The sequence below is a fragment of the Copadichromis virginalis genome, linkage group LG8, assembly GCF_057382275.1.
Source record: "Copadichromis virginalis isolate Kocher_CV1m ecotype Utaka linkage group LG8, C_Virginalis_male_GT1.1, whole genome shotgun sequence".
NCBI lineage: Eukaryota > Metazoa > Chordata > Actinopteri > Cichliformes > Cichlidae > Copadichromis > Copadichromis virginalis.
Window position 1 is genome coordinate 31,694,052 of NC_140625.1, and position 26,107 is coordinate 31,720,158.

The 26,107-nt window shown below is 49.1% G+C and overlaps 4 protein-coding genes across 6 annotated transcripts; 2 read left to right on the forward strand and 2 right to left on the reverse strand.

Moving 5' to 3' along the window:
- Positions 1-365: 365 nt before the first annotated feature.
- On the forward strand, positions 366-2,416 carry ankrd22 (ankyrin repeat domain 22). Its single transcript, XM_085467129.1, has 6 exons — positions 366-450; positions 1,013-1,204; positions 1,305-1,412; positions 1,499-1,576; positions 1,658-1,756; positions 1,831-2,416. The coding sequence occupies exons 1-6, from the start codon at positions 430-432 to the stop codon at positions 1,906-1,908; spliced, it is 576 nt and encodes a 191-aa protein (XP_085323255.1). The 5' UTR covers positions 366-429; the 3' UTR covers positions 1,909-2,416.
- Positions 2,417-2,534: 118 nt separating this feature from the next.
- lipf (lipase F, gastric type) lies at positions 2,535-9,881 on the reverse strand. Its single transcript, XM_085467125.1, has 12 exons — positions 9,750-9,881; positions 8,473-8,672; positions 7,810-7,938; positions 5,718-5,829; positions 5,252-5,450; positions 5,062-5,171; positions 4,840-4,976; positions 4,580-4,726; positions 4,381-4,452; positions 3,580-3,648; positions 3,373-3,483; positions 2,535-3,245 (listed from the first exon to the last, which is right to left on the reverse strand). Exons 2-12 carry the CDS (start codon positions 8,563-8,565, stop codon positions 3,123-3,125), a joined length of 1,302 nt encoding a protein of 433 aa, XP_085323251.1. The 5' UTR covers positions 8,566-8,672; positions 9,750-9,881; the 3' UTR covers positions 2,535-3,122.
- On the forward strand, positions 8,979-12,718 carry rnls (renalase, FAD-dependent amine oxidase). Of its 2 annotated transcripts, none has more exons than XM_085467127.1 (7): positions 8,979-9,207; positions 10,458-10,563; positions 10,649-10,791; positions 10,901-11,059; positions 11,945-12,118; positions 12,197-12,372; positions 12,454-12,718. In XM_085467127.1, the coding sequence occupies exons 1-7, from the start codon at positions 9,090-9,092 to the stop codon at positions 12,607-12,609; spliced, it is 1,032 nt and encodes a 343-aa protein (XP_085323253.1). In that variant the 5' UTR covers positions 8,979-9,089; the 3' UTR covers positions 12,610-12,718. The 2 variants fall into 2 exon arrangements, with proteins under 2 accessions (XP_085323253.1, XP_085323254.1); XM_085467128.1 differs by having other exon boundaries at positions 9,076-9,207; positions 10,441-10,563.
- Positions 12,719-14,367: 1,649 nt separating this feature from the next.
- Positions 14,368-25,250, reverse strand: ptenb (phosphatase and tensin homolog B). Of its 2 annotated transcripts, XM_085467124.1 has the most exons (9): positions 24,560-25,249; positions 23,323-23,407; positions 22,315-22,359; positions 21,828-21,871; positions 21,495-21,733; positions 20,950-21,091; positions 20,705-20,871; positions 20,119-20,361; positions 14,368-19,841 (listed from the first exon to the last, which is right to left on the reverse strand). In XM_085467124.1, exons 1-9 carry the CDS (start codon positions 24,642-24,644, stop codon positions 19,656-19,658), a joined length of 1,236 nt encoding a protein of 411 aa, XP_085323250.1. In that variant the 5' UTR covers positions 24,645-25,249; the 3' UTR covers positions 14,368-19,655. The 2 variants fall into 2 exon arrangements, with proteins under 2 accessions (XP_085323250.1, XP_085323249.1); XM_085467123.1 differs by having other exon boundaries at positions 20,705-21,091; positions 24,560-25,250.
- Positions 25,251-26,107: the final 857 nt, after the last annotated feature.

Consider the following 26,107-nt stretch of genomic DNA (forward strand, 5'->3'; position numbering starts at 1 on the left):
TGAAAACATTCAAACCGCCTGGTGATGCTCTGAGTTTACCTGCCTGTCTGTTCTTCCGGCTCCTCCTCCTGCTCCTTCGGCTCCTCCTCCTGCTCCTCCTCCTTTGTGCCTCGGGCTCTTTCTGATGTCTCAACATCAGCAGGTAAAGTACACAAAGTTCTCTTTGCAGCCTACAAAATAAAAGCACCGGGTCTGACAATGAAGCAAAAGTTCTTCTGTTGGGAAGAAAAGACCACATGAGATCACGTGCGCGCCCTCCGAGTGTCACGTGGAAACGGGAAGCCGTCCAGACTCAGCTACGTTTTCTGGTGTGTTTAGTAATAAACTGAATGAAGTGAAACAGCAAGAGACTCTTATTCTGAAAATGGATCCGGATGTGTTATTGCTGATGTGTCGGACCATGACGTGCTCAGGTGTGTTCGTGCCGTCATGGGGATGGTTTACTCGGAGGTAAGAGCGCGCTTTGTTTCCCTCTTTTCTCTGCTAAACAAACACGTTTAATCCTGGTTTTAACTCTTTACTCCGAAAGGCTCATGCGCGCTCTTCCGGTTCGGGCTGATTTCTCGTGCACACACACTTGAGTTTCAGGTAAAGCTTCACTTGAAACAAACAGACAGGTAGAAGTTTAATGACCTGGCGTCACTCCGACAACAAATATGAAGACAGACACGAAAATGACTGCAGTACTGCAAGGATATCACAGCAACACAAGTACTGCAACACACTGCGAGAAAATGACTGCAAATATTCAGAAAACTACCAAAAACAGGAAAATGAGAAGAAATGAAGATAGCAAATGTTACACAATCGTTTTATTGAAATAATAATAACAATAATAATAATGAGAAACTGGTGGGATCTAATTTTTTACATGTTGAGAATCAGCCAATCAGAAGAAAGCGGTCTTAAAAGGGGAGGAGCTTGAGTGAGTGAGATAGGAGCGGAATACTGGACGGACCGGGCTGTTCCTGATCAGCTGATAAGGAGCTTAACTCATGTAATTCCTCCTCAGCCGGCCTGCCAGGCAGCGTACGAGGGCGACGTCCGTAAGTTGTACTTCCTCCTGAAAAATGACCCCGCCCACCTGAATGTTCAGGAGGTGCACACCGGGGACACACCCCTCATTGCTGCCTGCCGCCACGGTCACCTGAATGCGGTCACATACCTGCTGGACAACAAGGCCAACAGCCAGCTGACCAATAAGGTGCCTTTCCCTGATGATGTCATCATGTTGGTTAGCGAGCTGTGTTACTGATCTGTGTGTGTCTGTGTGTGTGTGTGTGTGTGTGTGTGTCACACATCAGAAACAGAGGACGTGTCTCCACTACGCCTCCAAGAGGACGTTCTCACTGCTGGATTATCTGATGATCACCATCCTGATGCCCATCCTGCTGCTCGGATACTTCATCATGGTACGGCCAATCAGCAGTCTCTCTCAGTGTGACATCATACAGGTAAAGCACAGTCTGATCTGCTCACCGGTGTTTCTGTGTTGCAGCTGCAGAAACAGAGGAAGAACGTGGCTCTGATGGAGGCCGTGCTGAGCACTGACGTCAGCGTCGACGCTGTCGACTACGTGCGTGAACGGGAGCTTAACGCGGTTTAATTTGAAAATCTCAGGCCACTTCCTGACAGTAAAAAGGTGTTTTGTGTGCAGAAGGGGAACACGGCTCTTCATTACGTCTGTGAGAGAAAAAGTCATCGCCTGGTTCCTCTGCTGCTGCAACGAAACGCCAAACCCAACATCAAGAATAACGTGCGTACAGACGCGCAGCACGCCGTGACAAGACGCTTTCCGTGACCCGATAACACGTGTGTCTGCTTTTACAGAACGGAGAAACCCCGCTGGACATTGCCACCAGACTCAAGTTCCAAAAGATCATCAACATGCTGAGGAAGACGGAATGAAGTTTTCATTCATGCGGACAGCAGGGGGCGCTAACACCCGATTCCTCCGCCTTCTATGCTGACGATGCTAGCATCTCAGAGAGACCTCCTAGCATGCAGCGTTTTCTTTGCTAACCACTCACCTGTCGGGCTACAAGCTAGTTTCCACTTCCAGGTTTTGTACCGAGCTAGGCTAACAGTCATTTTTCTTGTTTTGTAAGACATAAAATTAACTGAATGTTGCAATTTATCAACTAAAAAGAAAAAACAAACTTTAGAAATTCTCGCCCCATCTTTACGTTACATTTTGCTAATAGCTTTGCCTCATTTTTTAATCTTTGTGCTAAGCTAGGCAACAGTATTTGAGAGCTCGCCGTTTATCTGTAGTTCTTATACTGTCAGCAGAGGTGTGCTTTGGGACTGTTACACGAACAGGTATAATAATAATAAAAGTGTCAACATGAAATGAAGCGGGTGATGAAACATTTCAAAGTAACATTTTTATTTCTGAATAAACTTGTAAACTACATTGAAACTCTCCAGCTGTTTGTTTTACTTTACCTTTCAGATTTCCATGGTAAAGGTCACGACTACTAAAACTTTCAAATTAAGAGCTGTCAGACAAAAAAGGAGGAATGAAAACAAGCTGTGGTCGTAAAATGGTTTTATTTAGGAAACACCATCATAATGAGTAAAAATGGTTACACAGCAAGTTAAAAAACGCACACAGGTGACTGAAACTGCAGATTCACTTCTTATTCTCACATCCACATTTTCACAGTTTGTCCTCAGGACGAGTGTCTCCATGCTAAAAACAGGAAGTAGCAAAAAGAAGCTGCACTGACCAACACACAGCTCTGGTCCTACACATTCAACCTGACGTGCTGCTTCTGAGCAGAGCACCCCGGGGCTCGCCGTGCGACCTGTTCACACGCTGAATGTTAGATTGTGACACAAATAGTTACCTGAAGCGTGACAACGCTGCTCTCTCATTGGTTCCCAGCAGAAGTGAGTCAAACTGCAGGAGAACGCGGTCCATGAAAACGCTTCAGAGTGACTGTTCATTTAAACATGCAGCAGCGTGCTTCGATCGCCTTTAAAGCTGCAGGTGATATGACAGGTCCAGGCAGGGAGGGCGGGACAGAAACATCCTGCTGCAGGAAGAAGTGTCAAAACTCAGTCTCCATAAAACCATAAACCACGCTGCAGCGGGCGGCGTCCGCTGCTCTCGCCCTCTATCGGTACTCCTGCAGCAGCTTCAGCACAGCAGGAAACATCTGCTCCGGAGCATCCAGCCCCCAGATGAAATCCAGATGTTCCCAGTGCTCAATGTGCTGATGGTACACCAGGTTAGGGACCTGCAGACACACAGCTGTTATCCGGGCTGGCCCCTCCACCTGTTTCATTAATGATCAGATTCGAGGACACGCCCCCGCCGTACTCCATCATCGCCTAATGTGAATAAATCTCGTAGGTAATGCTCACCTGAGTGAGGAGGACTGCCACATCTTTTGGGTCCGCCAGCGTATCCTGTCCCCCTGAAAACAGAGCGGTGGGAACCTTCATGTCCTGGACACGGTACTCGGGGGGAGTGGACTGCAGAGGGGACACAAGGAGGACACGGAGACCGTAAGCGAGGGACCAGGTGATATTTCAGAGTCTGTAGGAGTCCCTGCTGTGCTGTGGACTCACCTGGTTGTAGTGTTTCATGTTTCCTGCTGCTCCGAAGTCAAACGCCACCAGTCTTCCTGTGTGGACGGCCTGAATACAGGAAACTTTATTAACACCTGCCCCATGTACAGGCACACCAGAGCAGAATGAAAGCTACAAAAATTAGTACCAATAATCCATCCATTCGCTTCCACTTATCCTTTTCAGGGTCGCTGGAGCCTATCCCAGCTGTCATAGGGCGAGAGGCGGGGTCCACCCTGGACAGGTCGCCAGTCTGTCGCAGGGCCAACACACAATCGCTCTCACATTCACTCCTATGGGCAATTTGGATTCATCAGTTAACCTATCCCCACTAACTGCGTGTCTTTGGACTGTGGGAGGAAGCCAGAGTACACGGGGAGAACACGCAAACACGGGGAGAACACGCAAACTCCACACAGAAAGACCCCGGCCTGAAGGTGGAATTGAACTCAGGACGTTCTTGCTGTGCGGCAACAGTGTTAACCACTGTGCTGCAGAAGTACCAATAATAGTGTACTAAATATAAAACAGGGTCATGTGACCCAGGTTCAGCCAATCAATATTAAAAGCAATGAATAATAATCCGTGTGAGCATTTCTCAAAGAACAAAATGAAATATTCAAATGAGCTCTCGTTTACTGAACCAAAAACATTAAACACAAACCAAGAGGTGGCATGTGGACACACACTGTGGACACACACTGTGGACACACACTGTGGACACACACTGTGGGCTGTATTTGCAGAGCAACATCAAGGTCCCCACATGTACTCACAGGCAGGTATGAGTGTGTGTGTTACCTGGGACCAGTGGATCATGTTCTGGACTGAGGTCCCAGCCGGGCAGTGAGTGGTGTAGACCGGAGTCCGAGTCTGAAACACAGCCATGTGGCCTTCATCACAAACAGACTCTAATTATCTTCAGAAAACTTCAGATGTTTCTGATTAACGTCCAGGTGTGCCCGTTCGGTCACCACCTGCTTCCCAGCGAGACACGAACCATGTTGAGGTTTTTCTCATCGAAGCCGCAGAGGACGAAGAAGATGTTCCCGCACAGTTCGCTGAGAAGATGCTTCGCACACACGTGTTCGGCCAACCATTTAATCATCGCGCTCTGGGGCAGGAAGTCCCGCCTCCCAAACAGGTCCTGTGGGGCCAACAAGAAACAACAAGACAAAGCTTATTGACTCTGTAAATGTGACGGCGATCAGACAAACGACGAGAACACGACTAGCTGGTGGTCACGTGACTGGTTCGTACCCAGATGACGGCGTCGGGCAGGAAGGACAGTTTGGCCATGGGGCTGCCCGTGAAGGCGACAGTGGCCACAGGAGCCAATCCGAAGAACAGCCTGATCTTGCTGGCGAGCTTTGGCAGCGTGGAGAACGCCATGAATGCTGGAAACGAAGAGAAGATTAATTCCATGTACGGAAGCCTGTTGGGGACAGAAATCAGGACCTCCGCAGTTCAAAGTAAAAGCACCTATGGTGGTTCCCTGAGAGTGTCCAATGTAGAAGATCTGCTCCTGGCCAGTCACCTTCAGGATGTGGTCGACCACAGCTGGAAGATCCTTCAGAGCCAGCTCATCGTGGCTGCACAGACAAACACCAGAGCTCTGTCATGTTAATGCTCGCTGACACCTGCGCAGGTGAAAGGACAGCGGGGCGGGTACCTGAACCTCCAGAACTCGTCCTCGTACGGGCTCAGCGTGCGGTGTTTCCTGGACCACGTGTTTCCGCGGCTGTTTCCTATCCACACGTCGTAGCCCGCGTCCGCCAGCACGTAGCCCAGGCTGGAGGTCGGTGGGTTGGTGATCCAGTTACTGCCTGCAGCCAGGAGACCGTGCTGGAGGAAGACCGCCGGCCTCACACCTGCAGGACACCACAAACCGTCAAATCAAACCTGCCAGGAACAGACGCCAGGTTTCTACAGAGCCACATCTGGATTCAGACCCAGCATGACGTTAAAGGGAGAAGAGGAAGGTCAAGTGAATGTAGGCGAAAGATCACGTGAATCACTTCAGGACAAAGTTCATCAGGACTGCTGTAAAAAGGAAGTGAAGCTCGATGACATGGCAAAACTTCCTGTTTGCACCGTAACCAAATGTGCTCACAGAGAAGGAAGAGCCTCCACCTGACCTTTGGAGGGTTTCAGTCCCCGCGGGATCCTGTTCACGCCCAGGATGTACCCGTCCTCCGTCAGCACCTGGTGCTCCTCTGCTGGGTAACCCCACCTCCGGATGATCTCTGTCTGAACACACACACACGCACGCACACACGCACGCACACGTTAATGTGGACGTTTCAAACAGTGAGGTCAGTGTGTAAAACTACAGAGCAGAGACAAGAAAAATCGAAATAAACACGACATATCACATGACCTGACGCTGTGCCTGCAAGACCATGATGTGGGAATCAAAGACCCGCAACTGGGACCTGGGTCCAAGTGCGGTCTCTGAAAAACTTCTCCTCCCTGTGTGGGGAGGCGGGGCTTAGTAACGTGAGCCGAGATGTTCACTGGATATCAGCCGTCTCCTTGGATACCAGCCGTCGCCTGTCTCTCAGATCACTGGCGCTCGCCTCGTTTCTCAGGTTATTTGACCGTTAACACAAGTGCACCGCAGGACGCTGCTTCTTTTAAACGATGTGATGACGCTGCAGTGTATCCGCTGAATGTGAAATTAAAGTCAGAAACAGCTGAGAGCCCTGTGAAATTTCAAAATAAAAGACCCTGTGCAATCTCAATGCCCGTGACCTGCAAAGTTTACTTTGTCTAAAATGCAAGAGCTGCAGTCATGTGACTGACCAATCAATGCACAGTCGCAGTGATTATCAGTGATTGGTTGGTTACGTTCCACTTACTGCAGACCAGCGTGGCGGTTTGCAGGTGCAAAGTTACAGGTTACCTGATGAAGGCGTGTTTCTGTTGCAGCACAGAGACCAGCTCATTCACCTTTAACCAATCAAAGGTCAGGGAGTTTTCGTCAGGTCCTCCACGCTGCTCTCAGCTCCATCAGCTGCATCTCTCTGATTCTTTCCAGAGTTACAGGTGTGTCTGACAGCTCAGGTGAAGGCAGGCTTCAGTACAAACAGCTCACCTGTATGACAACGTGATGACGCCAGGTCCCGAGTGTCCAAGCTACACAGAAATGCTGCGAGCGTTTATCAAAGTCAGCATTACAAACTGACTCTGACATGAATCTGAGACGGCGCTCACACCAACTCATTTCTGTCAGGACATCACGAGGAGATTTTCATATCCATATCGCTATGGTAACCTAGTGTCACGGGTCAACAGTTACAGCTGATGTCTTCCTACAGCCTGATGAGTCAGACGGTCAGAGTTCAGCGACTGCAGTGAACAAACAGTCTGAGCTCATCGTTCAGAGTCCATCAACTGAGGCCACTGTGCGAAGAGTCAGGGCTCTTATTGTGAAAGGACAGAGAGATGACAGTGACATCCTGGAAACACCCGCAGACCCTTTCCTCACTTCCTGCCATGAAGCTCCCGTTCCTGTTGTTGGCGTTCATATTAAACATGGTTTGTAACGACGAGGTCAGAGTGAGGTCAGAGTGCACGCTGCTCTAACAATTACACTGTTTCAATGAAGTTTCTGAGACAAACAGCAGCGAGCAGGAGCAGAGAACCCGAACACATTGCAGCATGGCGACTGAAATGCTTCCGCCCAGCACGGACGTCACAGACAGGAAGTAAAGTTTTAACATGGGAGTCTATGAGACTGACTACTGGAGCCTCGGTGCACGCTGGAGGAACTGCAGGTTTAGAGCTTCCTGTGTCAGAGGTTCACTCAAAAGACACGTCCAAATTTATAGGCGGCATCCTCCTGAGGACCCGGCCTTCGCGGTCTACGTGGGCCGGGTCCTCAGAAGGTCGGGTAGGCCGGAAGTGAGCAGCTGTGAAATAGGACGGTCTAGCCTTCTGCTTAGCGTCACCGCTGTCTCGGTGGAGTTTAATAAACTCGGCCGTCTGCTCCTTGCTATCTAAAATATAACAGGACACTGGCGTAAATCTTCGACCGTCTCACCTTCTGTTTAAATAGTTTTCTGTTTGATGTTTATTCAGCTGTGTCAAAACTGTGACTTTATTCTCAGCCAAACCGATTTACACAGCGCGTCGCTGTGACGTAATCAGCCTACAGACGCGGCCTCAGGAGGATGCAGCCCATGAATTTGGACACGACCAAATGTTCCAAAGGTGATGGAAACTCACAATGTTCATGTCCACTTCAGGGTCCAGCTCCTGCTGCAGGTCATCGGAGCGCCACGCTCTGCTGACGGCTGGCCCGCTGTGGACGAGAGCCGAGAGAAACAACACACACACCAACACACACAGCATGGTCTGACACACACACACACACACACACACACACACACACACACACACACACACACACACAGTGTCAGGATGGTGCGTTCGTGGGTCACTGAAAAGAAAGAATTTTTCCTTCTTCTTTGGTTCAAATAAAACTGAGTCCTGTTTGATTTGAAAAGGAAGAAGAAGAAGACTCTGCTGTGAGGATCACGTGGTCAGATTCAGTCTGATGACTGTGTGCTGATCTGTGATAATCAATAATCACAGAAGCATGTGATCAGAGAGTCTGAGCTGCTGCCTGCATAAACGGCATTTTCTGACTGGACCGCTGGCTCAGAATGACGTCATACGACTGCTTCTTATACAGCGCTTTTCTACTAGGTCGTTACGCAGGTGCAGAATGGAGCAGCTGCAGCCAAAATCATGACGTAATGTTAGCGATCAGTTTGGCATTTACAGCAGTTTAAACACCGGAACTCACTTTCTGGTCCCCATAAACCTCTCGGTCCTGACGGTTGTTCTAATAATCAGGTAACGACGCTAAGAAGCGGTTACACTCACCTGTCCTCGCGCCGATCTCTCTCTGAGGCGTCCGATCATCAGTGGACTGCGCCTTCTTCTGCTTTTCCCTTTTATCTGCCCCCGTGACGTCATGAGAGAGGCTCTCTGTGATTTGCTGGCCAGAAACAGGACTCAGGTGTTAACCGTTTGGGCTCCGACGATCAGACCGGAAATAGTAACCTGTGTTGTTTGAAGCTGGGCTGTTTAAAATTCCATATATTAATTCATTTATATTTTACTCTACATTTTAAATCACAATAATGATAATGTTGTTTTCAGTCATATTAAAATACATTTTTCTTCAGCGTTAAAGAGTTTTAATATGTGGTAACTATGTATTACATGTATTATTTTAATTAAACCATGAACAGTGTTATGGACTGTAAGGATTTTATTTCATGTGAACCTTTAATACACCGTTTGTCGTATTTTATGTCACGTAGATGCAGAAACGCTTTAAACGTTTTCTGTGATTATTTTGAAATTCTATCCGGATGTGCAGCAGTTGTTTCCGTTTGACCCCGGGAAAGTTTTTGTTCGTCCTTCTGTGTGTCGGTTTCGTAACTCGTTCGGACCCGGTCTCTGCAGGTTTAGCCTGGCTCGGTTCCCGCGCTAACATGTCCCGGGTTCTGATCGTGGGTGCGGGCCTGACGGGCAGCTTGTGCGCATGTCTGCTGAGGAGAGAGCTGCAGAGCACGGTTCGGATTGTGGTGTGGGACAAAGCGAGGGGCGCAGGTGAGACAGACAGAAGTCCGTTCATAAAACTGCACAGTTTCCGTTTCCGGTGCCGTGATGGGAACACGGACACGCCGCAGAACACTAGTGACGCGTTTGTGTACCAGAGGAGCCTCCTCTGTAACTCGGCTCGGCTGTGATCACCTGCTGAGGGCGAATGACGTCAGTGTATATAGCAGAATCAGAAAGGTTTTATTGCCAAATGTTGAGCAGGTTTACAACATTAGGAAATTGCTGCGGTACTTAGTGCAAACATACCGTCATATAACGCTTAAATAGACATAAAAATAAGAATTAAAAGTGCTAAGTAGATAAATATATACATGAGTGCAGGTGGTGATCAGTGCAAACATGTGAACACAGCGTAGGGTCATGTGTTAGTGGTGGGAACAGTCATATGGTTATGTTCATGAGTCCAACAGCAGAGGGGAAGAAACTGTTCTTATGGCGAGAGGTTCTGGTGAGCAGGTAGCTGTCATTCCCACAGACACCCTCACCTGTAACAGAGACAGGAGCTTCCACCAGCATCTGTTTACACTCACCTGACATTTCATTAGGTACACTGGTGCCAGGTCAGACCCCCTGTGATTCTTCCTGTACATCATCTTCATCATCCTGAGGCTCAGTTTGAACAGATGATGAAATTCCAGCTGCCAGATTAAAAAGAGGGCTGTCCCCCATAATCAGGTTTTGTGTAATTTGATTGTGTTGAACATCATAAACCCACCTGCGACTGACTTTGGTTTGGAGACGTTTCCTGATGCTCAGCTTCAGTCGTGAACTGTCTGCCATCATATTCGCCTACAGACGGGATTCATGTCACGGGGTATCCCTGAATAATAAACACACTGGCTGATGACCCCGCTTTACTTTAAAAAACACTAAATTCCAACTGCTTTACAAACCGTAAACACTTTCTCAGAGCTCCAGAGTCACAGGTGAGTAAAGCTGTCTGCAGCCACTATAGAACACAGGTGTGACGGGATAATGTTCAGAATGGATCAGCCTATGAATTCATTTCCTTTTCTTTCTCCTTCTGTTTTGCGTATTTTTGTTCTTTATATATTCATCTTTAATATTGCAGATAGTTACACCTACACTTTTTTATGTTCAATAAAAGCTTTGTCTGCGTGCACTGAGCTGCTACCACGTGATTGGCTGATTAGTCATTTGTGTTAACGAGCAGTTAATAAAGTGGTTGGTTGGTTTGAGAGAGTAAAATGTGTGGAACAGTGGGAGTCTGTGTGCAGGCGGCAGGATGTCCACCAGCCACGCTCCCGACGCCTCGTCTCAATCGGCTGATCTGGGAGCGCAGTACATCTCAGCCACGCCCGCCTACGCTCGCACCCACCACAGGTAACGCACACCTGTTGCCTTAAAGGGCCAGTACGCCTCTGTAGCTGGGGCTTCAGGCAGGCTGACCGTGCGTGTGCGTGTGCAGGTTTTACTCGGAGCTCCTCTCTGTGGGCCTCCTGCAGCCCCTCAACTGTCCCATCGAAGGTCTGAAGGACCATGAGGGCACCGAGAACTACATGACGCCACTGGGCACGAGCAGCATCGTCAAGCACTTCCTGTCACAGTCAGGTAAACGTCCACCTGTTGGTCAACTGTCCAATCAGATTCACCTGAAACGCACAGGCTGACTCTGATTCAGTTGGAATTAAACTTTATTGAGTCTTCGTCTGTGTGTCAGGAGCCGATTTGTTCCTTGAGCATCACGTGACCGGCCTGTATCGCCGTGGTGCATCGTGGGAGGTCGAGAGGAAGGCAGGAGCCAGTGAGACGTTTGACGCCGTCGTCCTGACGATGCCGGTCCCTCAGATCCTGCAGCTGCAGGGAGACCTGGGACAATGTAAGACGGCCAGAACACACAAGGAAACACACACACTCGGTGTATGTTTTATGAGGTAAAAAAATGACGTCTTGTGAAACACGGGTCTCAGACTTCATCGACACTGACACGAATGTGAGATCTGAGGTGTGGCGTCTCAGTCAGTAACACCATTCTGCCACACGGGGGCAGCAACAGCTGCAGGGAGAAGATCCAGCTGTTAGACACGACCCATGTTCATCGCTGTGATCAATAACTCTGTGGTTCTGATCACAAAGGTCGACCTGGGCAGACGGGACGATCCTTCCAGTCCAGCCGCTGACCTCAGAGCAGCGCAAACACTGGACTCTTATTTTGAAGAGGTGCTGACTGCTTCCTGCTCCCACAGTTTACACACACACACATACACGATCAGCACACTCTGATGTTAAGTAATTTTCCAGAGCTCTGATTGGCTGATAGATTCTTCACAACACTACACCGCTGTGTGTGGGTGTGTGTGTGTGTGGTCCTTGGTAGTGACTACTGTCCTCACAAAGACAGAAATACAAGCATGTGTGTGCGCGCACTTGCTGCAGAACAGCAGCAGCTCCACATGTGGCTTTCTAGATGGTGATGTCACCTTCAGCTTCTCTGATTGGCTGAGAGCAGACAGCGCCCATTTCCTCTGCGCTGACACACACACATACATCTAATAATAACCTGTGTGTGTGTGTGTGTGAGAGAGAGAGGCAGGCGCCTGTTTCTGTCTCTGAGCTCTAAGCCAAGAATGAAACAGCAGCAGACTTTTCATGTTTGTCTGGAGTGACGCACACACACACGCACACACACACACAGGTGAGTTCTTCTGTGGTGATTCGGGGGTGGGGCTTCCTGCTGATTGGCCCATGTCTCCTTGTCTGTCAGTGCTGTCTGTCCAGCAGAGGCAGCAGCTGGAGGGCGTTGTCTACTCGTCCCGCTTCGCCCTCGCACTCTTCTTCTCCCCCGACGCCGTCGTGAAAGTTCCCTGGGGCGCGAAGTACGTCACGAACAGCAGCTGCATCCGCTACGTCGCTGTGGACTCCAAGAAGCGCGGCGCAGGTGTGTCCGTCGTCTGTCTGCTCCCCTGTATGTTCCTCTCACCTGTATCTCGCTCACTGCTTTTGTCCACCTGCTCAGACGCTCCGGGCCGCGGCCCCTCCCTCGTCGTACATACCGGCGTCCCGTTTGGCCTGGAACACCTGGAGCGAGACAAGGAGGATGTCCAGCCAGTCATCTTGCGGGAGCTGCACAGGCTGCTTCCTGGCCTGCCTCAACCAATCAGCATCAAGTGTCAGAAGTGGCGGTACTCACAGGTGAGTCATCTGTTTGTTGTAACCTGAACTCCTCCCCCAATGCGGCGATTGACTCATGGCCCCTCCCCCTCTCTCTTGCAGGTCCAGACCTCAGTGCCTGACTGTCCGGGTCACATGACCATCCTGGACGAGCCGCTGCTTGTCTGCGGCGGCGACGCCTTCACCCACTCCAACTTTGATGGCTGCGTGGAGTCCGCACTGAGCATGCTCAGAGTGCTGAAGGCCAAATTTGCCTGATCAATCATTAAACTGATCAATCACAATGTTTCTTTTGTTGATCAATGAACTGCAGATGTGTGAGCTTGTGCTGCGTTCACTAACGTTAGTAAAAAGTTTGTTAAAACCATTTTCAGCTTCAAATTCTTTTTTCTTACATTACACTCGTTAATCACTGACCTCCACTGGGAAATAACAGGTGCCCCCGGATGGAGCCTTGGAGAACTCCCAGTTACCCCTGTCCTGTAACTGGGATTGGACCAGTTTATCAGTGGCAGGTGTTTAAAAGCAGCACTGAGATACGCTCATGGAAACGCTGTTGATATTTAGTCTCCTGTTGGGTCAGAACGAGTCGAGGAGGGCGGGTGTGTTTGGGCCCACCTCCGGTTTGTGCAGGTCTTTGAACGCCTCAGACCTTCTGTGGGTTTTGGCCGTGTGGTGTGGAGGTGACTGACAGCTGAAGCTGTTTTATGAGCTGAGCTGTTTGGGTCAAAACAAAGCGAGTGTGGGTGGAGCTGAGCGTGGGTGGAAGCTTGCACCCTCCGTGGAATGAGGGTTGAAGTGTCTGATGTGAAATCTGCCACACCTTAAGGCGTCAGGTGACCGGCCGGTTGTCTGAGGTGGAGGCGTGGTGGGTGCAGTCCAGCTGGTGGAGCTGCTGCCTGAGCGTCTCCGCTGCTCTGCGCCTCCTTTGATCTTTTTATAGCAGCAGATGAGACAGAATCAGTGATGGCTCGCTGCCCACGAGGCACACTGAGCGCGTGTGACCTCATTTCTCCTCCCCGCTCCCTGCTGCACGGTGGGGCAAGCGAGCCATTATCATTTCTGCCAAGTCACCGGTCGATCGTGCACGTGCGCGCACACGCAGGATTGAGCTGAGGCGCTCCTGTGTGCGCGAGTCTGTGCAGCAGCGGAGCATAAACGAGTTTGTCAGAGAAGAAGACGATGATGGTTGTTCACGGCTGGCACAGCGCGTCGTCTACTAAGGTGGGAGTTGGTGGTTCGATTCCCGTCTGCAGTGTCCTCCATCCATCAGTGTGAACCGTGGGCGTTTCTATGAATGAGGCGTGTTGAAACACTGTATCAGAATCAGCCCATTAATTATTTACTGGACAAAAAGTGAATTCTTATTTTTAACTCTGAGCCGAGTCAGAGTTAATCAGAACATCCAGCTGAATGTCTGTAAGTAATCACATTACATTGTCAAACTCAGGAACAATAAAGAGCACTACCACAGCTGTGGGTGTGGCAGCTGTGGCTGGTGACGAGTTAAACAGTGCGGTCAGTCACGTCTGCCTCAGCCTCCTGAAACACCCAACGCAGCTTTAGAACTGATCGATCGTGGCTCAAGAGTTGGCAGTTCGAGCCCCGGCTCCGACAGTCTCGGTCGTTGTGTCCTTGGGCAAGACACTTCACCTGTTACCTACCGGTGGTGGTCAGAGGGCCCGGCAGCCTCGCCTCTGTCAGGTCGCCCCAGGGCGGCCGTGGCTACAACGTAGCTGCCATCACCAGTGTGTGAATGTGTGGGTGTAGTATAAAGTGCTTTGGGACTAAGTAAAGCGCTATACAAATACAGGCCATTTAAAACACGAGTTCACCAAGAGTTTATTCAACAAAATGCCCCAAAGCCATTTTCTTCCCTTAAAGCAGCGCACTGAGCACTTGATAACAGAGCAAATGGACCTTAAGAGAAATTCTTTTTCGTACTGACAGACACCTGAAGCATTATGGGAGTCGTAGTTCTAAAACCAAGCAAACAAAAATCAAACAATGAGCAGCTGTTTATAAATAGTTTATTCACCTTTACAGTGTTTTTATTTCTTTATAAAACAAAGAGAGGAGGAATAAAAGAGGGGGGGTCAGATTAACATGTTGCCATGGTGATATAGTTTGTAGTCAGGTGGCATTTTTTGTTTGTTGATTGGAAACTAAAATGAACACCTGTGTGCAGCTGACGTGTGACACGAGGCTCGGAGTCGGGTACAAAACCACATCTGATCGAGACCACAAACCCCGCCCCAAAAAGGGGCCGTCCTTAAACAGCAAAGCAGAAGGAAAGTTATTGTTAGCATTGTGCTAGCGACCTCGTTTAAGCTAACGTTAATGGCTGTTTTTGTCGCCGTGAAAACAAGCTGAGCAGCTGCGTAGCGTCCCGCGTTCCTTTTAGTTTTCACTGGTCAAATGCGCCAAGACACGTCGTCAGCTTTAACGGATTTAAGGTGCTCGTGTTTATTTTGTTACCGAGTTACTCAACAGCAGGAGGTGGGGCTTAGTGATGACACCACACATCTGTGAAATATAGATTTAAAGGCAAAGAGGGAGCTGCCCGTTAATGACAGCAAATAATTCTGGATGTGTTGAAACAGCCATCAAGTGTTAACAGGAGGCCAGGAAGACATGGGCCCACATTTATTTATTTATTAAACCTCAGTTAAAACGTATTTCACCACACCCGGTGGACTGACCAGTCAAAGCTTGGTCCACTAAAGCCTGGCCAGCATCTTCTGTTTGGAACAAACCGTCTCCCTGAAATCACGCTCGCCGTCTTCTGGAAGCCTGCTGAGGGGCAGCACCCGGGGCTCTAGTTTCTGTAGTTGGCCTGCAGGTTAACGTTTGAAGCTTTGGCCATGTTTAGACTGAACAGGAGCGAGAGGAGATACACTCTACGCCAATGATGTGTTGTTTTATGTTCAGGACTCAGATCTGGGGAACAGCTGACATCAGCTCATCAGGAAAGCAGAGTAATAAGACAAAAGCAGAACAGATGGCTAAACAGCCTGATCTGGACGAGTTTCTGTTGTTCTTTCTCTGACTGGACCAACAGACATGGTTTGGGTACACAACTCAGAGGAAACGTCTGAAACTACTGAAGGTGTGGTCATATGACATCCATCCGATTTACTTGAATGAAAGGAGGCTGAAACACTGACGCTGGTTTGTGAAATGCAGAATCCGTTATTCTAACGAGGTTCTCCGTGAGGATAACACGAGCAGACTATGCCACATGTCTTGATGGGTCCCAGTTCCCTTGTGGGATCAATAGAGCATCTATCTACAGACTGTTGCACAGAGAAACGGTGACACCTTAACCTTACGGCGAAAAACAAACAGAGTGTGAACACAGACTGTAATTACAAACGGACCCAAACTCAACAATTAGGAACACAAAGGCGTCCGAGCTTCATCGTGGCAGGTTTGGTGAAGAGACGCAAACAGCAGAGCTGAAGCACTGTGTGGTCGGGGACAGAAACAGGACGTCTGAGGAAGCAGGAAGTACCGGAGCTTGTCACAATGACCGCTTTTCCACTGGTGCCAGACCCAGCACACAGATCTGAGAATCGTTAGCAGATGTTGGGCTAATGTCTGCGCGAAAAGCACCCCACCCAGAGTCTGCCAATCACTGGATGAATTTCTTGCGGTAGGCCCTCCCGTAGCGTTTGACGGCACGGGTCCTAACTTCAGGAGCAGCAGGCTCTCTGGTGGGGCCGCTGTTTCAGCACCACAGCAGTGGGAAAGAGGCAGGCGCGGTGCATTAAAAGGCAAAATTCGAGGTTCCTTCACACAGAGTTGCCGCAGAATCCCTGATGATGTCAGAATCGGGGAGGAGTTTGACCCCAGCTCTGTTAACAGGTGACCACTTTCTATGAAACTCCAGGTGAGGAGAAGAGCTGAACGGAGGTTTGTATACAACCAACAATGAAAAGACACTGAGCACCTTGAACAGTCAGAGACGTGGACAGCACCTGCCTGGCCTCAAACACCTGAACCTGCTCAGCAGTGGAGAATATTACCAACATGAAATACTACAGCACTCAGTCTTCCACGTTCGGACCCATCTCTGGATCTCTGCAAGCTTCCCTTTGGGTAAAGCGGTGAGGTCTGCTGGAAAATCATTTGGAGAACCACAAAGAGTCAAAACGCAGCTTCTACCCATCGTTCTGGACTCGACCACGACCTGCCCCAAACCTCATCGAGTGACTGCGCTTCAGTAAAACTGTGGGTGTTAAGAACAAATCCACCTGAATGGAGTCAAACCTTGGACTCTGGTACAGGTCTACACTACACCCTGGTCACTGCTGAACGGGTCAGTGACAGGACGTGAGGCCAGGTCTGATAGCACCTAACAGGACTCGAGACAGGAAATGCTGCTGTAAAAATCCCAGTGGCTGTATGGCCACGCTGACGACACAGCTGCTGGGCATTAGAGATCAGGAGTGGACGAACACGCACGCTGCTGGTAGAGAGCACCACAGATGGACGACCAGTCCTGGGCTCGCTCAACAAGCTGCATGCACTGGCTGTCAGTAGCACCAGGCCACGGCGTTAGACGTGCTCACACAGGATGCCGTTTGTTTGGCTAAATGTCAATCTAACCTAAAAACCCTTGGCACTGATGAGGAGGCATTAGATCGGTCATAAGAGAGAGCACAAAGGAACAGTTGGCAGTTGCTTCAGCATCATCATCACCATCACCAAGAGCTCTGCAAACATGTTCAACCTTGGATGGCAAGAATGGGCGAGCTCCCAAAGATCTGAGGGTCAAACACACCTTCAGATCTTCTCCTTTTGGGGTCAAGCTCAAGGTTCAGCATCTTATTTATCCTGATTGCAACTGAACATGAGTGAAATCATCATTACTGATGCCTCTGCCTTCATTACAGGTCACCAGCTCTTTGACGTTAAACACATCTGGAGATCAAGATGGGAGGTTTTTTTACTGAAGGCATCGGCACTACAACTTTGGAGTTTGTGTTTTAGATCCTCATGGTGCATCCTGTGTGACCAGACCTGCCAAGACCCACAGGTTCAACAACAGAGACCCAGATACCACACCCACGATGAACTATCAGTCATAGCAGGGTCCACGATAGCTTTTAGCACCAAATGTGAGGACGGAAATCAGGCATCAGGACTAAAACTTCTACCTGTGCCCGACCAGGACGCAGATGACCCTGTAGATGCTCCGGACCATCGGACAGACTTTTATACGGTGTGACTGGCTGAAGTCAGACAGTGTTTATGGTCACTGCATTAGGCCTTATTATACTGTACATGTAATATCTTTATGCAGAACGGTGGATGTGCAAGAAGAAGCTTAATGGTCAAAACAGTCGTCCAAGAGCCCGCTTTAACTTTACATATGTTGCATGGCAAAGCCAAACCTCCAGTAGCTGAAACATCTCTAATACTCATTCTGTCAGTTTGAAACAAGTCTCAAACCTGCTGTGATGCCAACGTGACTCTCCAGCCATCGTCCCTGGTGTTAAAGGTACAATTTGCAAGAATATAAGTGCTTAAACATCTCCAAGAAGTAGTAGTGAGTAAAAACGATTAATAGTCTATGGACAGAGTAATAATTCTAGAGCGTTACCATTCTGAAAGATCAGAAACCAGAGACACACAGAGGCTGACCATCGTGATGGCGCCGCTCGGTCAGCACAGCGTTCCACCTGTTTTTTGGGCAGTGATCCCAAAATCCTCATGACCCCGACGAGGTCCCAGTGTCCATTCAAAAGATGCTCCAAATGGACCTGGCAGACCTTTAGCTTAGAGTAGTTTTACTAAAAAGAAATCCACGACGTTGTAATGATGGCACTGCCACGCTGCGGACTCCGGCTGCAGAAAGCCAAAGCTCACAAACGGCAGCTTCATGAGGACTACAGCGCAACACGAGCCGAATCAGATCTCCTGCACAGACGGAGCGCGCCTGGAAATATTTACAAGGCCGTCAAGATTCACTCGAGTGTCCTTCATAAAGTGCATGCCAGACACAGCGAAAGCCAGCGCTCTGGAGTCAAAGATTTCTGCTTCAGTCTGTGCTGGGGGCTAGCCTATATAGGTGTGTAGCTTAAAGCAGATCGCTGCAGGAATGGTTATACTGTGCAGTAGCTCATTTGTCGTTTAGCTTAATGATTGATATATTTCAGAGTACAACAAAAACAAGGTTCTTTGAAGTGTAGGAGCTGATTGAAAGACTGAACAGTCCTTCTGTGCAAAACTGAGGACAGACAGAGAAGCAGTGAAGCAGGTGTTCACGCACTCAGAGCATCCTTCAGCAGATGATTGACGGAGCTGCAGAGGATTGTGAATAATAACGTTTCTCATCTTCACTGTGACATTCAACAGCAGGTTGTCGCTTCTCTTTGTGCTTGGTCCCAAACTGGGTCCAGATCAGCGACGGGACCCGTCCGGCCGGTCCAAACAAGGCTCGGGGAGAAAAGTTCAGACCTACAGCCCAACCCAATTTAGACTGGATTAAACAGGCTGCTGCAAACTGGATCAGGAGTTTCCAGTTGAAGGTGTTTGAAGTATTTGGGAGAATAAATAAATGCGGTCACGGTGACCCGGGGGTTCGACCTTTTTAAATCAGCATCTCTTTTTACAAGAACAGATTCGCCTCACCCAATGCTGATATTTTGCCAGGTTCATCACATGACCGTCTGCCATCATCAGCATCGTGGTTTCACATTTTGAGTCAGGTAAATTAGTTTGGTTGTCCCGCAGTGATCCACGTCTCAGATTCAGGTGAAGCACAGGAACTGGCCTTCAAAGCTCCACGTGGGTCCACGCTCGACCTGAATTTGAGTTTTCAGCACACAGAGAGAAGCGTCAACACTGAGAAAGCCTGAAGAGAGCAGAGATGAAGACAGAGTCCAGACCGCTCAGCACGAAACAAAGCTGGTCGGGAGGGGCTTCGTCCCACAGACGCCGCGGCGTGGTCACTAAAGAAGTCTACTCGTCTTTCCGTTTGTCTAGATTCAAGTTTTACTCCTTTAAACTGTGATTTCCTGCGTCACACTGTCCACTCGCCTGGCCCCGCCCACATGCTTACAAATCCATGTCATGTGATTGTCCAGCTGTGTAGAAGTTTGGGGGGTGGGGATGGCGAAAGTTTTCTGATCAGAGTCCCACTGATCAGCTGCGGTCCGCCGGCGATACTCCCCGTTAGCTAACCGCCCGCTAGTCTTCGTCTGGGTTCACGAGTGTATACATACATACATACATACTGGAGATATATATACACGTATATAGCTGTATGTTTGCGTATTAGAGAGAGTGCGTGTGTGTCAGACTTTTGTGATCTGATTGTGGTCTTCGTCTTCAAACCCCTCGTTCTCAGGGTCCGAGTCCGTCGTGTCCGAGTAGCGGTAGTGATCCGGTTCGTTGTCGCTGGCGTCTGGCGTCATCGAGGACGTGCTGCTCGCGTCACAGTTGGCTCCTTCTTCTACCGTCTTGGTGAAGAACAGTTTCACCTGAAGCAGAAGAAGAAGCAGACCGTCAGTCTGGAGGTCACCTGCCTGCTGCTAACGCTTTTAAACTACAGATGGCGGGCAGCGGCGCTCTGCCGCTCATCGCTCTCTGTGCTTCTAACGAGTTTACACGCTAGCACAGCAGAAATCATCTTCCTGGTCATTACAGCTGGGTTTGTGCGGCTCGTCAACTTAACGAGTCTTTTTCTTAAAGAACAAAACAAGCAGGATATTTACTCAGCGCCATCGCCGTCAGCGGCGTCGCTGCTCAGCAGCTTACCTTGAAGTTCGGGGAGAAGTTCCTGTTGGCCTTGTCCTTGTTGGCCTTGTCCAGGTCGTTCTTGGTCAGCGTGAGGACCAGGTAGTCTCTGTCGTTGGTTTCGCTTCCCGGCGTCATCGGGGTCTGCGGCGTCCTGTCAAACAGCTCTCTGGGTGTCCCCGCGCTGCCGTTCTCCATCCTCTCTGGGACTTCCTCCGGACCCGGGATGAAGAAGGTGTTGATCCAGAAATGGAACATCTTCTCCTACAATGAGAAAAAGCAGTGAGGAAACCAGGCCGGCCGTGCGCTCTGCCATCGTGGACACGTGTCCGTGTTCCACCTCCTCTGGTCCCCGGAGAAAAACCTGTGCTCCTAAAACTGATGCTGAACATCTACAGTAAAGACTAGTTTGAGTTTGGCACTGAATAACCAAGGCTGACCTTTGACCTTTGACTGTGAGGAAATATTCAGTCCTGCTCAGACACAGGGTCTGCACAAGACTCAGCACTGACCACAGACGGCCCTTCGAGGTGAGCCCAGACAAACTACACCAGGCCACATGTGAACCCCACTCAGGACAACAAAGAGGACTCCATCACCTCCTCACCTTCTTCAGCACCTTGTTCTGCTTGTGGAAGAACTCCACCTTGATGTCTCCACAGACAGGAAGTGGCTGCGGGAACTCAAACAGCATCAGTTTGTCTTCCCTGCGGGTGTGGCCGGGGTTAGAGGTGTGGATCTTCACCTTCAGCTGGTACACGACAAACTGGGGGTCTGCGGGGAGCACAGGGACACCCGTTAATTCAACTGAAGTCGCTCGAAGCGACAGCAGACTTACTGCTCGAGACTCACTGCAGGTGCCTCCGGTGAACATGGGGATGGTTTCAAACAGCATCTTGTGGAAGAGCAGAGCCACCGGTTTGTACTGCAGCTGGTTCTTCAGCAGGAAGTTGTAGTAGACAACGTAGCGCCGCTGGCTCGGGATGGTCACACCCTGAACATCAACAGATCAATCGTGAGGTCAGGTTATATCAGAGTCTTTCAGCATCCTCATCAGCCGCCTCTGCAGAGTTAGAATTCATCCATTCATTCTGTCACGCTGTCAGGGTTGCAGGGGCACCCTGGGAACACCCGGACGGGCCGCCAGGCTGTGGCAGGGCTAACAGAGACAGACAATCACTCACACTCACACCTGTGGACCGTTTAGAATCGCCAGGTAACCTAACCCCACTAGCTGCATGTGTTTGGACTGTGGGAGTACCCGGAGAGAACCCCTGCAGACACGGGGAGAACATGCTCAGGGTTTACCGCCCAGTTACAACCTTATTCATCACAACAGCTGCTCAAGGCGCCTCGTATCACGAGGCAAAGGCTCCACATGAACACAAAAAGGTTACCTTCTTGTCGTGGGTGCGGACCTCCCCGTAGAAGTCGAGGGCCTCCTGAGCTTCTTGGAACTTGCCCCGGTGCAGCAGGTAGGCGCAGATCATCACGCCGGTGCGGCCCTTTCCCGCCTTGCAGTGGATGGCGGCGACGTGCTGCTCGTCCTCGCTCAGCCACTTGTCCAGGTCCTCGCAGAACGGCTTTATCAGCTCCAGCTGGGGCGGGTTGTGGTCCTCGAACGGGTACTGAGCGACTGGGAGAGGAGGAGCAGAGCGACGGCTCGTTACCCAACACCAGACAAACACACTGCCTCTCAAAGGTCAGAGGTCACAAGAGGACAGGCTCACCTTGGCAGTTGAACTTTGATGAGTCGTAATGTCGCTCCGCACATCTGTGGAAAGGCACACAGATGTTAGGACTGGCCGCCTCGCCGGCAGCTGTCGGCACCTCTGAAGGAATGTTTAGCTCGCTGACGTAAGGAGCTGCGGTGAGAGGCGGAGTCCACCTGACAGACGCTCACCTGAGTACGTTAAAATGAACCCCTCACCCACTTCTCTGTGCTTGACGTCACAGTATTATCCTGTTTGTTAAACCTGCGCTGCTGTCAGTACACCTGGACCTGCTGAGCTGAGTCGGCACGCCTGTGGGCGGGGCTCCTCACATGAACATTTCCCACATCAGTGAGCGAATGAAAACTTTAGAACTGAAGGCCCGTCAGGCTCGACTCCTGAGGGCCCCGGTCCTAACAGTCTGGTCTAAACTCAGCTTTATGACCTGAACAGGAAGTTTTCATTTCAAGACATCATCACAGAGGAAAGCAGACTGAGTACTCACAGGTTGTAGATCTTATAGTGATTCTTGTGCTTCGAGTCTAAAAACCTGAGAGGAGAGGCGGGGCAAACCGTTAGAGAAGCTTTAAAACAGACCGACTTTACTCACACGGCAGCTCCACGATGACATGTGGAGTGTTATTACAGCGTTATCACACTACAGTGTTATTGCAGAGTTTGCTGTGAGGCTGAGGTGAAAGTCTTTCATCCAGAAATCCTACGCCGAGCAAACCAGCTTTAAAAACCAACACGTGGTCTCCGCAGCGCCCCCTGCTGGTGTCTGAACACGACGCGGCTTTAACGAGGCTGACGTCACATTTCGAGCACGTCTGTAATCAATAAAATAATCTTCTATTATTGCTCAGCTGATTGAAGCTCGCTCACTTGTACACTTCACATTTTTGTGGCCCACCTTAAAGCAAACTTCCTTCTGATTTGCCAGGTTCAGGAAGCCTACTGAGGAGCTCCTGCTCTGGACTCACTGGAGATCAGTTTTCAGTGGAGCGATATCCCATATGGAAAAGATACATATAAATCTTATAAAGTTTGTATCTGTCTTGTGTGAAACTTGTATGAAAAGCATACAAGAGTGAAAACAAATATAAGATCCCTTGAAAAATTATATAATGAAACTTGTATGTTTTGGATACTTCCTAAAACAATATATGAAAGTAACGAGAAAGTGGCCACGTTCATGAGTAAATCATATAAGTTTTTACTATTTCTTTTCCATATGGGAATCACTGAGTCTGTGTTCTTTCTGAGCGTGGATCAAAGAAAATCTCCAGTTTCAAACTTTCGGTGGTTTTCGTTTGTGTGTCCATCCAATTTTTAAGATTTCCACCTTCGCTAGCAGCAGCGATCATTAATCCGTTAACAGGAAGTGACCCAATAACCTTAAAAACTGGGTTGTGCATTTTTTCAGTACGGGATCAGATTTCACAGCGATGTTTACAGGAGGCGCTGCTGAGCACTAAAAACATGGGTCAGAGAAGGTCAAAGGTCATCTTACCGAACCACGTCGTCGATGTTGTTCCTGTAAACGCCCTCCAGCCGCTCGGCGGGGAAACCCATCGCGATGATGTTTGGATAAATGTCTGATGGAGCGCCGCTCAGGACCAAACGTCTGAACACAGCTGGACCCCAAAAACTAGCACTCAAACATCCAATCACAGAGCTTCATACCATCACATGATTAGTCAGATCTCTCTCCTGGACTCCTCCCCCTTTAAGACAACCTTTGGGTTGGGTTTGGCTGCCCCTCATAAACAGAAGGTCTAACAGCAGGTGGCCGGCGCATACGACCGAAAACACAACAGTTCCTCTTTAAAAATGAATAAACCATCACATCATCGGAAACGAGTCGAGTTTCCCTAATCGATCAGTTTACCTCAGAAGGTGGTAACAGGTCAGGTATCAGAGTCAGCTGACAGGAAGTTTGCCAAAGCGATGAATCAACTGTCAGAAACCTGAAGAGGTCAACGACATAAAAACAGCTAAGAGAATAAAATGTAACGTCAGGCGTCTGTAAAGGCACAAAGCACCCCTACTCTGATCAATAATCAAACTGATCGGGACTTTCACTGTGCTGATCATCCTCAGTCCCTCCACCATAAGTGGCTATTTGCTTTCTGATCAATCAGTCCTGTTCAATCAGCTGCATGTGGATTGGTGCCTTCAGCCCTGCAGGAGGTCCTCTGAATCAAACTTTATTAACACAGGAGAGAAGCGAACACCACTAAATATGACCAAACAGAATAATCAATCATCAGTAGTGATCGATAGATTTCATTAATTCAGTGCTGGGTTTGTTATTTTACCAATAACACACAGGTTGGTCGATAATCGATATTCTGACCTACAGCAGATGCATCAGAGCAGCCTGGAGATGCTCCAACAGACCTCACGCCGAACTGCATTGAAAAATCTGCTAAATTAAGACTAATTAGCAGACGTGTCAGTGTAAGGGGACAGCATGAAGACGGTCGCTGCAGAAAAAACCAGCGGAACATCTGGACCATGAAGACCGACCGAGAACAGCCTTCAGGCACGAGCCAGCAGACACGAGCCCGCCTCTAAATGTGCGATTTTTTGAGTCCGGCTGCTCATCAGCAATACGCCCCACACCGAGACGCCTCCTTAAATCACAGCTTTTCTGAACAGGCTTCTGCACGGCGCTATCACACACACACACACACACACACACACACACACACACACACACACACACACAAAAAGGTAAAGGATACAGGTCAGGTCCAGGTCGAAGCCGTCCTCCTGGTACCGCCTTTTGTTCCTGCTCACAATCCCCCGGATTCTGATTAAGGCAGCCATCGCTGCGCCCCGGCCTCCGGTGAGGTCTGTCAGCGGGTCAGAGATCACTGGGAGACGGTCTGTTTTACTGCGGAGCCTCAGCTGTCTGGTTACCCTGGTAATCCTGGGCAGCTAGCTCGCAGCTAGCCGGCCTCCAGTCCCGCGATTTCCAGATTTAAAGAATAACCCGCAGAAAAATAAAGCCCAAATAAAATCCAGTAGAAACCTCGACCCGAAGCAGCACGAATCGGTCCCTTTATCCGGCCTGCTCGCTGCCTCCCGAGCCCCGCTCTGGATGGATGCTAGCCGACCTGCTAGTAGAGATGCATCCGGGCTGTCGCTGCTCTTTTATGGATCAGAACAGGGGAGCTCCGAGGCCTCCTCCCCGCTCCCGCAGCGGGCCCGGGTTTCCAGATCCCCTGCCTGCAGACAAAGACCATCTGCGGAAGGACGGCCGGTGCGGAGCCGGTCCTCCGGACGTATCCAGCAGAGCTGTTCCCGGCCTATGAGCGCAGGAGAGCCGCCGTGCCTGAATGCAGGTGAGGGGAGAGAAACCCTCTCCGCCTCGGTGCCTTTGAGCAGAGCGACTAGACGACAGTTACGCATGCGTCAAGTCTACAGCAGGAGAGACGTCCACATCCGCCCGCCTTCAAAATAAATGACCTACCTCAAAGGACTTGTTTTTTTTTCTTAAGCGTTTCCGCAAATGAATTTAAACACTATCATGGAAAAAACACATTTTACGTCCACAGTACAACCTAAAGACTTTAAGGACTTGTGTGTTCCATTTATTCAAGTTATATAAGTATGTTTTTTTAATGAATCGATCCCAGTGGTGGGTTAATAGTTAAAACACTTTTGAATCTTTCAAAAAAATATTAAATTTTTCACCAAACAGCAGCAGAACAGCAGATTTACTGATGTATTTATCATCAGAGGGACAGAGATGCTGCCAAATTTACCTATGGTGATAATAATCATAATAATAATAATATAAATTCCTGAAACATACTCATACATATTTAACGTTGTTAGTATTATTGCTATTGTACAGAATTTATCAACAGCTATTTCAGTTTGTTTTATGTTATCAATACATACATTTTTTAAATTCTATCCTTAATTAGATTACTGTTTTTTCTTTAATTTTCATTTTATGTAGTTTGAATTAATTATTTCATTTATACGTATATAATTTAGTCATGTTTACCTTAATGTATGTATTAAAAAAAGAAAATTGATAAAAGACGTCATTAAATGACGTGTGCGGGTTACATAATTCACTGTAGATCGCGAACTTTGCTTTTATTTTGTAAAGCTGCTCACTTTATTTCGGTGGGTCACTTTTCCTGACTCGATGATGCTAACTTGTTAGCGGCTAGCTGCGCTGCAATGGTTGGTTGCCATGTTGTGACGCCGCCATCCTCCCATTCAGAAAAACTCTAGGAATACGTAATGACCGGGAAACCTGGCAACCACCGGAA